The 16690-nt window shown below is 37.2% G+C and overlaps 1 protein-coding gene across 3 annotated transcripts in view; it reads left to right on the top strand.

Moving 5' to 3' along the window:
* LOC124721712 (exocyst complex component 3) overlaps positions 1-12700 on the top strand; it is a 56938-nt gene extending 44238 nt beyond the window's left edge. For all 3 annotated transcript variants that reach the window (XM_047246797.1, XM_047246798.1, XM_047246799.1), the window contains 4 exons: positions 52-227; positions 8295-8412; positions 11209-11361; positions 11438-12700. In XM_047246797.1, the coding sequence (XP_047102753.1) occupies positions 52-227; positions 8295-8412; positions 11209-11361; positions 11438-12049 (1059 nt within the window). In that variant the 3' untranslated portion in view covers positions 12050-12700. The remainder of the gene's footprint in view (positions 1-51; positions 228-8294; positions 8413-11208; positions 11362-11437) is intronic.
* Positions 12701-16690: the final 3990 nt, after the last annotated feature.

The following is a 16690-nucleotide window of genomic DNA, read 5'->3' as shown; positions in this document are numbered from 1 at the left end:
GTACTCTGTCTTTAAAAAATAACAGATTTTTGTCTCCCCTTCTGTTTGTAGAATATGCAAAAGAACTATATTGAGTGGATGCAAAAAACGTTGGAAACAGAAAAAACAGACTGGAACAGTGGGGCTTTACCAGAAGTTGGTGATCAAGAAGGTTATTATCACACTGCTGCTCCAGTCATTGTGTTTCAAATGATTGATCAGAATCTTCAGGTAACAAGAACTATCAGGTAATATACTTTCAGTATTTGGTATTGTTATGGCATGGAAAGAATGCACCTTCTCTGGTATGCAGCAATTACGCTGATTAAAAGAAAATATTGTACTTGGTAATATTTACTATAAAGGCATATTACTTGCTCTCAGTTTCTTTAGTGAATAATTTTTGTGTGATAATAATTAAGTTGTGATACGTAACAGGTGACCATGTATTGGTCAATAGTAGCTAAATTGCTATTTCTCTCTGCATATATCCAAACAGTAAACATAAAATGTAATTCCAAATCAAAAGTAAGAGGCATCCCCCCCCCCCCCCTGTATAATATAACTTAGATTATTTGTTACTGGGAAAAGTTAAGATTGTTTAATATCATGACAGAGAATTCAAAGAGGTCTGGGATACACTTCTTGAGATCTGCCCTCCCCCGCCTTCCTCCTCCGCCTCCTCCTCCTCCACATGGGTCAATAAAGCAAAAGTGTGGTTTGCCACATGACGCTAATGAACAAGTTGCCAACCAACCTTATCCCAGACATGTTTGAACATGTAAAACAAAGGAAGCACTGGTACCAATCATTCTTTGAAGAAGCAATCCTTGTTCCCCACCATGTGCTCGTAGGAAAACTATCAAAATATGGGATGTGGAGTTGTCTGAAGGTGGATCAGTACCAAGGGCCTTAAAATCCCTCCGCTGTAGTAGCAGTTTCTGTTCAGATAGCGTTAAATGTAAAACCATCAATGTCCTGTTTCATTCCAGTGGTGCCCCAATCAATCACACTTCATGTTGAACCAATGTGCCAAGAAACTGCAGGCTGTCATGATTGTGATCATCAAAATTGCATCTAACACAGTGGTTGCCAAATGTATGAAGCTTCTGAGCCACTGTACTGTTTTTGAGTCCAACTGTGGGGCATTAAAAGAAATGGGACAAAAATAAGTACTTTAAAAGATCTTAAAGTTGTTTATTGCCTGTAAATTTATATTTCTAGTAAATGTGAAGGTGTAGTGAGTAATAAATTACAAATGTAAGAACAGATTTTTGTATCAGCCTTACTAGCTTTAATGAGGGAGTGGCACTTATTGTCACCAACAGGTGTTCTTTTTAGTGTTGGGAGAATGGGTAGTGGCTGTCATTCAAATATAGTTGTCAGTATTCACTAATGAGTCTGCTTCTCTACTTGTTTTGTATAAATTTCATACTAGTAAAAGAAACCTCACATAGGTATGTAAAGCTGAACGTTGCCTTCACTTAAGGACCAAACTGGACATAAACTGAGTAGTTTACTTTAGAAGCAAGAGATGGAAATGTTTTCAGAGCTTGAAGAAAGTGGTTTTAAAGATAAATCATTTTGAAAATGAGTTCCAGCTCCACCGAAGCAGGGTCTTCTGTGAAGGGTGAGCGTTTTATTGAGAGGAAAAATGGTTTTTTGAATTTTCTTTTTTGATTATCTTTCATGTGACGTACTGTACTTCTCTTTGGTAAGACAATGGCTGAGCCTGGGCCTGCATAGTACTGGATGTTTTGCGGAACACCCATGCTCAGTCGATGTAAACACCATCCCATGTAGTATTGCTGACGAAGGGACACACAATGATGCAAGCTCTGCCCATCAGTAGGACAGTGGGGGGGGGGGGGGGGGGGCGGGCACATGGGATGCACCGGATGGGTTGATGAGAATGTGTCAGTAGTCAGTATACTGGGAATGCTCTCTTGCCTGCCAGCTGAGTCCACGACTGATGTCTACTAGTTCCTCCCTTTGGGGGCGCAATGCCTCTCAGTTTAACTGCAGCAGCCTCCGGTTGTCATAGCGAGTTTGAGTTAGTGTAACCCATAGGCATAGGCATAAGCTTTTCGAGAAATAACATCTTCACTGGTGACTGGAAACAGTATTTTCTTCCGAAAGTTTACTCCTTACACCACCAGACACTTCACTCATTTTCCCATCTTGGCCAAGTTCAGCATTTACACTTATTTAGACTCAATGTTCCATGACACAAAGAGAGGAGTCTTCACCATCAAGCTTTGTAAAACATGATTTAACAGACTGTGCAGCAATTGAAATGCTTTTGAAATCTTGGAAGCATTTTTGAATTCCCTTCTCTACTCTGAAAGAATGTCAGTGGATTGATATTGAAGAACTTGTCATCAAGGGTTTGTTTCAAACAGAAAAAGTGTAACATTGTGAATCTCTACATCGACTAAGCCAAACTTAGTATGAAGCAGTAAATACTGCAGTAGAATTTCATGTACTCTAACTTTGTTCACTACTTTTATGACTGTTTCCGTTATGTTGTTCGTACTTAAATGCTTTCCACACAGTGACTGCTGGTGTATTACATGATGTTGAGCCAGAAATTTTGGAAAGCTATTGTTTTTCCAACACAAGGCTATGAATACCTTTTCTCTCCTTTCCATCGCAGGCGCCCCATCAGTTGCGAAGTCCACAATGTTCTTTACAGGAATGTTGAATGAGGTAGCACAGTGGTTAGCAGACTGGACTCACATTTGGGAGAACGATGGTTCAAACCCACATCAGACCATCCACATTTAGGTTTTCTGTGATTTCTCTTAATCACTTAAGGTAAATGCCTGGATGCTCCCTTTGGAAGGGCATGGCTGATTTCCTTCTCTGTCCTTCTCTAATCAGAGCTCATGCTCCATCTCTAATGTCCTTGCTGTCGACAGGATGTTAAACACTAATCTCCTCCACCTCTTTGCAGGAATGTTTTCAGAGTTGGTTTGTTTATAAATAACACTTCTGCTACTAGTCAAGGTTTTCTTTTATTTTTATTTTACATGACATGTATCAGGAAATGATTCTCGTTTTCAAGTGTCTTCTTCCCCCTGTACTATGCCACTTATTTGGGATGTTTTTGATGTGTGAGGTTCTGCATTATTCTGTTGGTCAAAAATGCTTTAATAAGATGCCAGTAGATGTGCTCTTGATGTATGTTCATGACGAATTGAGATATTGGGGTACAGTACTGCTCATCATGACAGTCACATACAACAAAGCGGAGCAAGACAGTACGGGCTTCATACTGTTCTTCCTGCTCCAAGGTCTTGAGGCTGAAACGACAATGGATACACTCTTGTTGTTTCAGTTGGACGATACTCAGGATGACTGTGAAACACCACATCACCAGGACCAAAGAAGCAATACTGCTTGGTCACATACGGATCCTGGACACCCAGGTGCTCTGTTTAGAGCAGCATCTAGAAGCATGTGCAACAGAAGCAGAGTTCCATAACAGATCCTATATAACAGTAACTATTTACCGAGCACCTGCAGGAAATTAAAATCTATTCATAAATCATCTGGAAGCTCTTTTGGGTTATTTAACAGGAAGAAACAAAGAAATTTTATTTGCTGGTGACTTTAATACAGATTTTCTAATGCAATCTTCTAGTAAACATTTACTGCAGTTAGTAATGTTGTCTTTCAATCTAACACACACTGTAAACTTTCCAACTACGATCACTAAATCCTCAAGGACAGCCATTGATAACATTTTTATAGACAAATCAAATGAACAAAATCATATCATAAAACCTGTTATAAATGGACTGTCAGATCATGACATGCAGCTCCTTGTTTTAGATGTAAATTCTAAGCAGATTATCAAGACTGCTACATCTGAGTACAGGAGAGTAGTCAATCAACCAAAAATTGAGTGTTTTAGAAAACTGCTCAAAGATATGAACTGGAAAGATGTTTATAGTGCTCATGACATGAATGAAAAATATAGCATATTCATGAACAATGTCAGTACCATGTTTGAAAACTGTTTTCCTCTAAAAGTTACTCAAATGAAACCAAAATCTACAGTAAAACCATGGATTACACAAGGAATAAAGATTTCCTGTCAGACAAAAAGGAAAATGTTTTTGTGGACCAAGCTGATGATTTAGCTAAATACAAGGATTACTGTAAAATATTAAAAAAAAGTAATTCAGACATCTAAACAAATACACTACGAGAAGAAGATAGCAATGTCAGGGAACAAAATAAAAACAATATGGGATATAGTGAAAGAGGAGACTGGTAGAACCAGAAAGGAACAGGAGCAAATAGCACTAAGGGTAGATGACACATTAGTAACCGATGGGCATAGTATGGCAAATCTATTTAACAAGTACTTTATATCCGTTACTGATAGAATGGGATTGTCAGGATCAGTAAATAATGCCCTTGAATATCTGAAACTAGCCTTTACAAATAGCTTCAGGTACATGAATATGTCACTCACTTCACCAAAAGAAATAGCTTCCATAATAAAATCTTTAAAAACAAAGCATTCTAGTGCTTATGATGAAATATCGACAAAGTTAATTAAGGCATGTTCTTGAGAGTTTAGTACAATTCTAAGTTACTTGTGTAACCAGTCAATTATAACAGGGACATTTCCTGACTGGCTGAAATATGCAGATGTTAAGCCTTTATTCAAGAAAGGGGATAAAAAGATACCATCAAACTACAGACCGATTTCACTTTTGCCAGCCTTCTCAAAAATTTTAGAAAAAGTAATGTACAGGCAGCTTCTCAACCATCTGACCATAAATAACATATTATCAAGAACACAGTTTGGATTTCTGAAGGGTTCTGATATCGAGAAGGCTATTTACACTTACAGTGAAAATGTACTTAATTCATTAAATAACAAGTTACAAGCAGCAGGTATTTTCTGTGATTTGTAAAAGGCATTCGATTGTGTGAACCACAACATCCTTTTAAATAAATTAGAATTCTGTGGTGTCACGGGCAGTGCTGCAAAATGGTTACAGTCATACCTCACTAACAGGAAACAAAGGGTGTCAGTGTAAGGGACTAGTGAATGAAGTCATCAGTCATCATCAGAATGGGAGGAAATTACATGTGGAGTCCCACAAGGATCCATCTTAGGGCCATTGCTTTTTCTTGTGTACATTAATGAGCTCTCATCAGTTACACTGCCAGAAGCAGAGTTCGTTTTGTTTGCAGATGACACAAGTATTGCAATAAATAGTACATCGAATGTAGTTCTAGAAAGATCTGCTAATGATATTTTCATGGATATTAATAAATGGTTTAAAGCCAACTCACTGACATTAAACTTCAAAAAGACTCACTATATGCAATTCAGAACCTGTAAGAGGTTTCCACCCAGAATATGCGTAAAGTATGAAGAAGAGCAGATAGAAGAGGTTGACTGTCTTAAATTCCTGGGATTACAACTTGATAATAAATGTAGTTGGGAGGAGCACACCACAGAACTGCAGAAACGCCTAACAAATCTGTATTTGCAATTCGAGTGTTAGCAGACATAGTTGACATAAAAATGAAAAAGCTTGCATACTTTGCCTACTTTCATTCCATAATGTCATATGGTATAATATTTTGGGGTAACTCTTCAAGGCAAACAAAAGTTTTCCGAGTCCAAAAGCGTGTAATACGTGTTATTTGTGGAGTAAGTTCACGGATGTCCTGTAGAAACCTCTTCAAAGAACTGGGTATACTAACTACTGCCTCTCAGAATATTTAATCCTTAATGAAATTTGTCCTAAATAACATATCTCTTTTTCCAACAAACAGCTCAGTTCATACATACAATACCAGGAACAAAAATGATCTGCACAAGGACTTAAAAGCACTTACTTTAGTTCAAGAAGGGGTCCAGTACTCAGGAACACTCATCTTCAATAATTTGCCAGCAAACATAAAAAATTTAGTTACAAATAAAGATCAGTTTAAAAGGAGCCTGAAAGACTTACTAGTGGCAAACTCCTTCTACTCCATTGATGAATTTTTTAATAGAAACAAATGATGTATTGTCTATATTCATACTATTAGTATTGTTATTTCAGCTTTAAAAAAAAAAAATTAAAAAAAAAAATGTTCCACATCCACGAGGATCTCCTCAACACGGATCTATGGACCGAAAAACTAATCTAATCTAATCTAAGAGTGCTGCAATGCCAAGCACCAATCAGGGACAGTGAGATATAGCCCACAGGATTCAGTTTGAATTTGTATGCCTGTGCATGGAGAAAGGATAAAGTACCACTTTGTGCCATATCATATCCTTCCTTGCTTGTCGGATGTCACATACAAAGTAGAATATTATTACCCTTCATCAAGATGACAAAAGCACAGATATGTCATTCATATCCTCTGCGTGAAGCCCTGCTACAGTCCAGAGGTGCAGATTGACAAAGGTAGGTTCAAGGAAACTGGTTGATCGCAAAGCTTTGACAGGAGGGGCTAGTTTCAATGCTCATCATAGTGAAGGTGATGTAACAACATGACCAGAATGTGAGGAGTCACCAGTGACTCCATATGGAAGACAACTGACAAGATCTAGAGTCAGAGTGCAGTAGTTGGCTCCAATGAGAATTTCTGAAACATTAGCTCACTGTTTCTTCTAGATACTGAACAGTGCCACAACCAATGGTGTGTCAGTGTGGTTTAGTGATTAGCATCATTGGTTGAAACTTCCTGGCAGATTAAAACTGTGTGCCCGACCGAGACTCGAACCCGGGACCTTTGCCTTTCGCGGGCAAGTGCTCTACCAACTGAGCTACCGAAGCACGACTCACACCCGGTACTCACAGCTTTACTTCTGCCAGTACCTCGTCTCCTACCTTCCAAACTTTACAGAAGCTCTCCTGCGAACCTTGCAGAACTAGCACTCCTGAAAGAAAGGATATTGCGGAGACATGGCTTAGCCACAGCCTGGGGGATGTTTCCAGAATGAGATTTTCACTCTGCAGCGGAGTGTGCACTGATATGAAACTTCCTGGCAGATTAAAACTGTGTGCCCGACCGAGACTCGAACTGTAAAGTTTGGAAGGTAGGAGACGAGGTACTGGCAGAAGTAAAGCTGTGAGTACCGGGCGTGAGTCGTGCTTCGGTAGCTCAGTTGGTAGAGCACTTGCCCGCGAAAGGCAAAGGTCCCGGGTTCGAGTCTCGGTCGGGCACACAGTTTTAATCTGCCAGGAAGTTTCATATCAGCGCACACTCCGCTGCAGAGTGAAAATCTCATTCCAGCATCATTGGTTGCTGTACTGTGGTTTACCAGTTCAACCCCTGTGACAAGCAGTTATTTGCTGTTTAGTACTTACAGTTTATGGAATGTTCTTCAAATATGTTTTGCTTCTATATTTTGTGATCTTAAATATTTGTATAAATACCAACATTCTGGAATATTCAATGTTTGTGTAAATAGCAGTACTCTCCATCCAAAGTTTGATTCTGTTCTGGCTGTACATTAGTGTCGGTAATAATTATGCTGCATTTCATATATATTTCTCATTATCTTGCATTTCATTGGCTGAATTTAAAAATTAATTGATGTTCTCATTTCACAAGAATCATTTTACATTAAATCTAAAACAATGTCGAAGTGGAAGGAATGTGATTTAGATGGTGGTATGACCATAATGATTTTTGATTTTTATTAATTTCAAGTAAATACTAAGATGATTGAGCAAGGACACAGACAATTTTTTTCTGTATTCTGGACCAACTGGTGTAACGCTCAATCTCAAGGCTTGGTATCTGAGTATTATTGAACTATGTCAAAAGTAAGTTATGGAAGACTAATGCTATTTAACCCTTATAAATGTGGGTAAATCACCAAACCAATACTTTCCATTTCATTTGAATGTTGACATCTGTGAATAAGAATAAATAAACTTTTCTAGCAGAGTGAGAGGATTTTACGAGTATTTTAATTGCACAGTGCATCTTTAGAAGTAAAATTGTGGTCCTCAAATGTAGTGTAGCCTTTAATGTGAGTGAGTGAGTTTGTCAACATGTCATGTTAACTGACTTGTGTAACTAGCTCTTTGTGGTATGTTTCGCCCATAATACTGAAAACTGCTAAACAATGACTTGATAAACTGCATAGAGTAGCTTGGTAGTCAGTTCACTCGTGCACTAAAGAACATATCAAAATTTCATTTATTAAGGACAACCAAATATTATTTTACTGATACACCCGATTATCTGCAGTGTAAAGTTATACATTTTTAGACAAAGTAATGGGTCTTTGAGATGTTCATACTTAAAATGTTAATTTGGTGTTCAAAAAATTCCAGCCAGGACCTCACATTTAGAGCACTGATTCTCAGCATGGAACAAGTAACACAATATGGAAAGATGTATGGTGAAGCGATAGTGGAATTCAAAAAGAAGCATTTTGAAGATAGGAGTCAGGTAGGTCATTGTTTCAGTGTTTGTGGTCATTGTTAAAGCATAAGCACCATGTAGTACAGTGTGCAGGCACAGGAATGTTTTCATATCATTAAATGAACTTTTCCCCTAATATTTCTTTATTATGCAGTACTCATTTTGAAAATTGCGTCAAGGTTTCAATAAGGCATTTTTGTAATTTATTTAAAAAGCTAAGTTTGATACATTATGAAATGAAAATCTTCTTTACATAGTAGTGTAGAAAAGATGACACACTCTGTGACATCACTACTTCTTTTGTTGTAATCTGATTGAGGAGGTTCTTGAGTATATTTCTTCATTAAATCATCACTGGTAACAAGAGTCCAGATAGCAGTACAAAAAAGATGAAACAGAGTGGTCACAGTGGAAGCCAACTGAACGTTCAATCACTACATGAAGATTACTGTATAATGAGCTCAAATTTGTCATTTCGCTCATGCATTACAAGAATTTAAGGCATCATTGTGTCATTCCCGCCAAATTTCTGTTTGTGAGTATTCTTGCCACCTAATTACTGAGAGGAAGAAGAGAAAATGTCTCAATACCGTATTTACTTGAATCTAAGCCTCACTTTTTTCCGGTTTTTGTAATACAAAAAACCGCCTGCGGCTTAGAATTGAGTGCAAAGTAAGCAGAAGTTCTGAAAAATGTTAGTAGGTGCCGCCACAACTAAGTTCTGCCGTCGAATATATGTAGCGCTACACAGGCATGCTTTGCAGCCACAAGGATAAATACTGGCGCCAAAACCTCTCCGTCAGTAGATAAATTTAAAAAAAGGTGGAAGATTATCCAATGAAGTAAATACAAATTCCACATTGTTCATTTTCGAATGTAGCAGCATTTCAATTTACTACGAAAATTCGACTGGCAGGACTGTTTGGGATGTTTGTCAATATGGCCAACTCTACGTTCTGAATTTTTTCCTACGTGGGAGAAGAGATGGTTGCTAATAGGAACTTTTATGTATTGTGAATCACATGCAGTATTCTCTTCACCACAAGAATAATGCGAATATAAACATTTTGCCATGTATTGTTTCATGTTTGCTGCTATCTCATTTAAATCCTGTCTGCCTAATCAACTACGAAACTTGAGTGAGTGAGACAACAGCAAACACGGAAGAATATACATATAATGTCATGTTTATATTCGTATTATTCTTATGCCTAATAGTGGTACAGTCAGAAATAAAGCACGGCAATTGACTAGATTTTTAAATCTAAGATGACTCTAATTTCTGTGCAGAATGTAATGTACCAAAGAGGCGTCTGCAAAGATTTTCAAACGGAGAAAAATTTTCGCTAAACTCTTGTTCAGAACATCTTCTATCATACGCAGTGTATTGTTTGGTTCTTGTTGATCATTATCAAAGAAAGCAGCAGTGTAAGTAACAATAAATAGCAGTATCTTTCCATTGTTTCCTTAATGAGACGATTCCTCTCTTTTGTTTTTTAATTGTAAGCGGCGACAAGTTGTAAACACACATTATCAGAATGCGACAAACAATGCATGACACAGTACAGTAATGCATTTTCTGCTTAGAGTGACGTAAACACCTAAACCAAAGAGAACGGCACTTATCAGATCAAAGCAAAATAAGCAATCAATTCGAACTAGACGAAGCACGTGAAAAAGGAAGGGTACCGGTATAAATATGGATGAAGCGCCTGACGCATAGCAATGGCTACCTGGTAAAGCTTAACTGCTAAGCTTACGACTCGAACCAAACTACTGTAGCTGTATAGACATTCATTCGACCTAAATTGTGTCTCATATTACAATGGACCAACTTTGTTTCGATTTGGAGGTGCTGCCTAAAACTTTTCTCTCCCCTTGAATTTAAAGTCTCAAATTTCAGGTGCGGCTTAGATTCGGGAAAATTTTTTTTCCTTTATTTCGAGTCTCATTTTTCAAGTGCGGCTTAGATTCGAGTAAATACAGTATTTCATTTAGCTGAAAAGAAAAGTTTTGTTCATACCTTTATAGTAACTTAACAGCATTTGGAGAGAAAGATTACTAACCAGTGGTGGCTACTGTCCAAAAGCACTTGAACATGCAAACTTTTGACACCTTGAGGATTTATTGGTTATTTTTCTTCAAATGCTGTTAAACATAATGTAAATGTGGTAATCTGAAATATGCGGCACTACATCTACCATGCTGTGCTACATATTGCCCCTCTAGTCTCGGTGAAACTTGACACCAGGGTCATGAGGTCATCTCCACTTGTGGACGTTTTAAGGAGTTTCTGCCCTTGCACAACTGGTGTGATGTAATTGCCTTATGGGCCAGATACATACAGATTTAGTGAACAATGAGCACGGTTCACTGTGTGTGCTGCTACCACTCAACTATAATTTTGTCAATGCCAAGGAGGGGGAAAAAACAAAGAAAGAAAGACACTTTGACCCCACCTACCACCCCAGAAAAATCAACCTTGCATCTGTGCCTGAGTGTACAGTGGGTTCCTGTTTCTAGAATTGGTCTTCCTTTGATTCATGTCACAATAATATTGGCACCAACCTTGAAAAAATGTATGTATGAGTATGAGAGAAGAAAGTTTAAGAGTTCCAGTTGGATAATACCCTTTTTGCTCTCATATTAGAGATGTCTTTTTTTCCTAGTTTTGCAATTAAATATTTTAACTCTATATTCTTCTTTATAAAGATCACATAGTATGCATCCTAATCACTCTTGGAATTTTCTATTTTATTTTCATATTATCAAATTGTATTCTTTTGACAAAAGATATTGTGTATTTATTTTTATTTTTCGCAGATGCCATACTTCACACAGTACATGATAACCATTGTTAACAATTGTCTACACTTTGTTGAATTGGCTCAGCAGATGAAGCAGCATTATTGGCTTCCAGGTGTACGTGACAATGAGGGAGGCATGAAATTTGAGGCTTTGTTAAATACATTCCAAGTAAGTTGCTACTTTAATTATTGTGCCCAGTTTCATTGGGCGAGGTTCATTTTTTGATATTTTTTTTCCCCCCTAGCAACTGAGGGACGATGCTGCACAGTATCTTCTTGATGAAGCCTTTTTGGACTTGGACAGCCATTTTCAGAGTCTGATAACACCTAGATGGGTTGGCAAAAGTGAAGCTGTAGATACGATATGTGTAACCTTGGATGATTATTTTGTTGACTACAGTCATTTAAGACCACGGAATTTTGATTACGTTCTATCAGAGGCGCAAAATTTAGTTGCAAAGCGGTATATTTCTGCCATGCTTCACAAGAAACTTTCATTTAAATCTTATGAAGAACGGAGAGAATGTGCTATCAAGATCATGAAAGAAGCTAATCAATTGAAAGACTTCTTTGTTCGTATTGCTCCAAAGCTGTCAAAATTTGATTCGCCATTTGACATAATTGCCAATTTGGCTGAGCTTCTAAAGATTCAGGATCCAGAGATACTGTCACTTGATCTTCATGGTCTTGTAGATAAATATCCAGATGTCACAAAAGATCAGCTGGTACAATTTTTAAGTTTAAGAGGAGATATTTCCCGCTCAGAATGTGTTGAAAAAGTTAGCTATATTTTCCAAACAAATAGTAGTAGACAAAGAGCTTCTGTTCCAAAAACTATTTTTTCTCAGTTGAATTAATAGTAGAGTTCCTCTTTCAATGAAGTGCTTGTTAGTCATTATTGCGGGACACAAATTTCTGAAATGTATGTTAGTAATTGTTGTTAGTAATTGTTGTTAATATATTCAGTGTTTGTAAATACCATTTTATTATCGTGAAAAAGTACATTTGTTACAATTTTGTATGTATGTTTAAAAGTAGTACACTTGCTCTTGTATGGAGAATAGTGCGCTAGCTGTTGGCTTCAAAATGTGCAATAATATGTAAATACTAAAATAAATTGTAGATAACCAAGTTCATATCAACATTAGTAATAGCAGACATAAAGAGTAGTGGGAGAGAAATGATATAAGGTTCAGAATCAGGTACATTAACTTTGATGTGGAAAGAATGGTATAAGGTACAGAATCATGTAAATTATGTGTAATGGTAGATAGGTGGTGTCTGTGTGTTTGTGTGTCAGTTTTGTTAATTAAATTAGTAATGATTGGAAGGAGATGTGGTATAAGGCCTCCTGTAAATTAACTGCTTTTTGGAAAGATGTGGTATAAGTACAGAATCATGTAAATAAAGTTAATTGTAATGTAAGCATTATTGAAACTGGAATCAAGTGTGTGAAAAACATTTGATAAAAAGACTAATGTGCAAGAAAATATAAATATTTTCAATCATTTTTATGTGTTTTTATTATAATCTTAATCACCTGTTTATTTTTTTTCTAACACCTTTGCAAGATGTGGCAACGGCCTTGCCGCAGTGGATACACCGGTTCCCGTGAGATCACCGAAGTTAATCGCTGTCGGGCGTGGCCGGCACTTGGATGGGTGACCATCCAGCCGCCATGCGCTGTTGTCATTTTCCAGGGTGCACTCAGCCTCATGATGCCAACTGAGGAGCTACTCGACCGAATAGTAGCGGCTCCGGTCAAAGAAAACCATCATAACGACCGGGAGAGCAGTGTGCTGACCACACGCCCCTCCTATTCGCATCCTCAAATGAGGATGACACGGCGGTCGGTTGGTCCCGATGGGCCATTTGTGGCCTGAAAACGGAGTGATGTGATGATGTTTGCAAGATGTAATCATTGTCAATCATTGTACCATCAGTATGAGAGGTAGAAGAGAAATAGGAATAGCTGAAACAGAGCTGACTTGCAAAAAAATAGGGTACGCAAGTGGTGTCTGTTTTAGAACTTCTATAAATATCAGAACAACAGGAAAGATAACTATTAGGGAATATATAGTTCTAAATTCTGGACTGGGACAATGTGAAGAGAAGGAATTAGAAGTAGCATTTATGCATTTTTTTTCTGTGTTAGCTTTAGCCAGTAGCTTTTCTTCTTGTAGACTTTTTTGGACCTGTAATTATCGAGAAGATTGTATAAGCAGGTGTTCTGACTATTGCATGAAGGTAATTTGTTGAAGTAACAAAGTTTTGTTTCTCTTAATAATGTTCGATAAAAACAGCTGGTGGACTTGAGACCTGTGTTACATGTCACTAAGTTGCTTCACAGGAACAAGATACATTTCACCAGAGACAGGAATATTCCTTTCTGCTGCCGTTATGCAAAATTTTGTTCTTCAGTTTGTTCTATTCATGTATGTCCCATTGCCCACATAATAGGTAATGTTAGGTTGAACCCTTTTTAAATCGGCTATCTGGAACCATTATCAAATTATTGCAAATTGCCGTTTGGTGCTACAATAATTGGGATGTGTGTTATAGGTTGGGCAGGGTCATTCTTCGAATCACATGTAGAAATATTGGAATTGTATACTTGGAGAAAAAAAATATCCCTGCACCTTACAAGGGGTCTGTATGGTCTCAGAAATTCAGTTTGGAATGAGACTTTGCATGTTAGTAGTATACCTCATAAAGGTTCTAAAGCACACTAGCCAGAAGAAAAAACAGAAGCTCTAAAGTTTTACATGCAGCTCATGTACCAGCCAGTTTATATACTGTGGCAGCACAGCGAAATGGCTGCGCCTGTAGCGGACTCACCTGCCATATGGGCGAGTCAGGTAAGATCCTACCTTTGGTTTATTGGAAAACACTCTGTTAACATTCATGAAAATTTCTCTTTCATCAGATAGCCTGGAAGCATACCAGGCATACTGGATCATTTCATTGAAATTGGCAATGACGGTTGCTTTTATTTTTATACAGTCTTCATGGGAATTTGTTTCTGTTCTTTTCAATCAGATAAGCGCAATTTTGTACACACTTTATTATATTTTTTTTTACCTGTCTATAAAAAGGACATCACAGGATTGGACAAGAGTACATTGTGGGGGAATCACTTTATTTGTACATTTCAGTGATTTCTTGTCGTTCTGAAAGATTTCATCATACAATTCAGGCTTTGCTTGTCCACTTCAAGACTGAATAATTAATAGAAACTGTTCTTTTCCCTAATAAGACTTTAAAATACTGTTGGAAAAAGTCAATATACAGTAGTCACTAGCTTGGCAGATTTCAAAGACATTATTACGACATTTTTATATTTTTATGCATATTCAATTACTGTTTTTTTAAACTCAGGGGTCAAAGTTACTGGTTGCTTCTTGTAAACGAACAAATAATTCAGGTAGACTTTCCTACACAGAGTGAGATCATATTGAGTGGTACATGTGTCATTTTATTTGTGTCCTTCCTTTTGATGAAAATAGTTCTGCTTCCTTTTTCAGCCAGAGTCCAGTTGTACACCACCTGGAAAAAACCAACCGAAATTGAAGTATTTTGTCAGAGTGTCATAAAAATAGATAGCAAAATGAATTTGTAAATACTCTGCAATAATCTGCCTCTCTAGTCAGTGTTGATATCATCATCTTTGTTGAAATTAAGTATCAATTTGAACTTTTGTGTTCAAAAAATGTCTTCAGAAGGCAAGGTTTCTTTGATATTTGCTGTCTTTTTTTGGAACAAGCTTCATCACTTTTCATTGACAAATTCAATGTTTATTTTTTAATTTATAAACCCAGCTTGTCAAAAGCTTTAAATTCAAAATCTGTAAATTGATGTGCTGCTACTAAAGCCCATCATTGTAAATTTGGAGTAGTCACGTGTTGATAATTCTCTCTGGCTTTAACAAAATGATAATATGTCCAGGAATTGATTGTTGATACTTATCAAATTAAATGCCTCCTTTTTATATTCTTCCCATGGGGATAAATATTCCTTCTTTTTTAACGGGCTGAGTCTTCCCCAATGGGATCGGCCTCATCTGATGAGTTACGGTCTTAGAGTTTTGAAAAAGGTTCCTTGTCAGAGCCAGCGTGTCCATAGTACATTCATAAATTTTTTCACCCTTTGACATTGCTTCATGAGAAATTGACAGTGAAGATTCTGGTGTAATTATGTTTAGCCAGAAAGTTTTTCTGTTGGTGTACAACATGACTGCGACTGAAAAAGTAGGCAAAACTATTTTCATCAACCTTGCCTTCAACATTTCACTATATATTGAATCTTGACTGATTTCATCTGCAGCTTCTCATACTTTCACGATGTTTTCATTAACAGACTTTTTAAGTCATAATATTTCAAAAATTCCTGTAATACATCACAGTAGAGAATGCTCGAATCTCTACGAAAGTCAAGAATGAACTGGCACATTGAGAGTTTCTAGAAGAATAAGGGTGGGTACAACTGTATATATCATGCTGTAGTAGGTAGGGACCATTGGTTGATTAGTTCCATGAGGGTGTTGACACCTGACAATATGCCTATTTTTATGTACAACAGGGCAACAGCTATAGTTTACTCTTCCATGTAGAAACTGGTTCCTCAAATTTACAGTGAATATTTCTAATCTCTCCACAGCTTATATTATCATCAAATTTTTAGTAACATTTTAATGACAATAGTAATCAAAGTTTTAATTTACCTCCATTAAGATGCACTTGAAATTATTCAACTTTTTAAAAAGAAAATATTACTTAAAATTCATATTTTATGTTAATTAGTTGTAACAGTAATTTCATAAATTAAATTATCTTGTTTGTGATGTAACTGATAATATTTCTGGTCATTGACTTATTTAAGAGAACAATTTTTAAAACAATTGAAAAAATAAAATTGTTTCCCAAAGGTGTGAGCTTACCAGGATGGCACTGATGGCATACGAGTCTACTAAAGGCCCAGCCATTTCGCTATGCTACCATAGCATATAAATTGTCCGGCATACAAGTTGTCCGGCATACAAGCTGTGCATAAAACATAACAGCCCTTTTCTCAGAATATTCTGGCAAGTGTGCTTTACCTTTTATGGAAGTGCACCCTTGAGGTATACTGCTAACATGCAATTTCTCATCATGAACTGGATTTCAGAGACCTTAAGGTCCCCTTGTTAATGGAAAAAGATATGAGCATGGCATTCTCCCTCTGAGCCGCTCAATTCTAGAGTTGGATATCTCTGTTTGTACATAGGCAGCTGCACATGGAAGCTCTTGTACTAATGTCCTTGATAGTAAGCATTCTCCATGTATCCTGTCACCTCTGAATCCAAAATTAAAATGTCTGTCATTTGCAGAGGCTTCCTAGTAGGAATGAGAAATGAGTGCCTGTCTCAAGAATGTCACAGTGCATTTCTACATCTAAACAGATGCTCTGCAAGCCACCATACGGTCGTGGCAGAGGGTACCCCATTTCCTTCCCTGGTCCTC

Source organism: Schistocerca piceifrons, chromosome X, assembly GCF_021461385.2.
Source record: "Schistocerca piceifrons isolate TAMUIC-IGC-003096 chromosome X, iqSchPice1.1, whole genome shotgun sequence".
In the NCBI taxonomy this organism is placed as follows: Eukaryota; Metazoa; Arthropoda; class Insecta; order Orthoptera; family Acrididae; genus Schistocerca; species Schistocerca piceifrons.
Note: the sequence above shows the minus strand (reverse complement) of the source record. Positions and strands in the feature narration are given on the sequence as shown.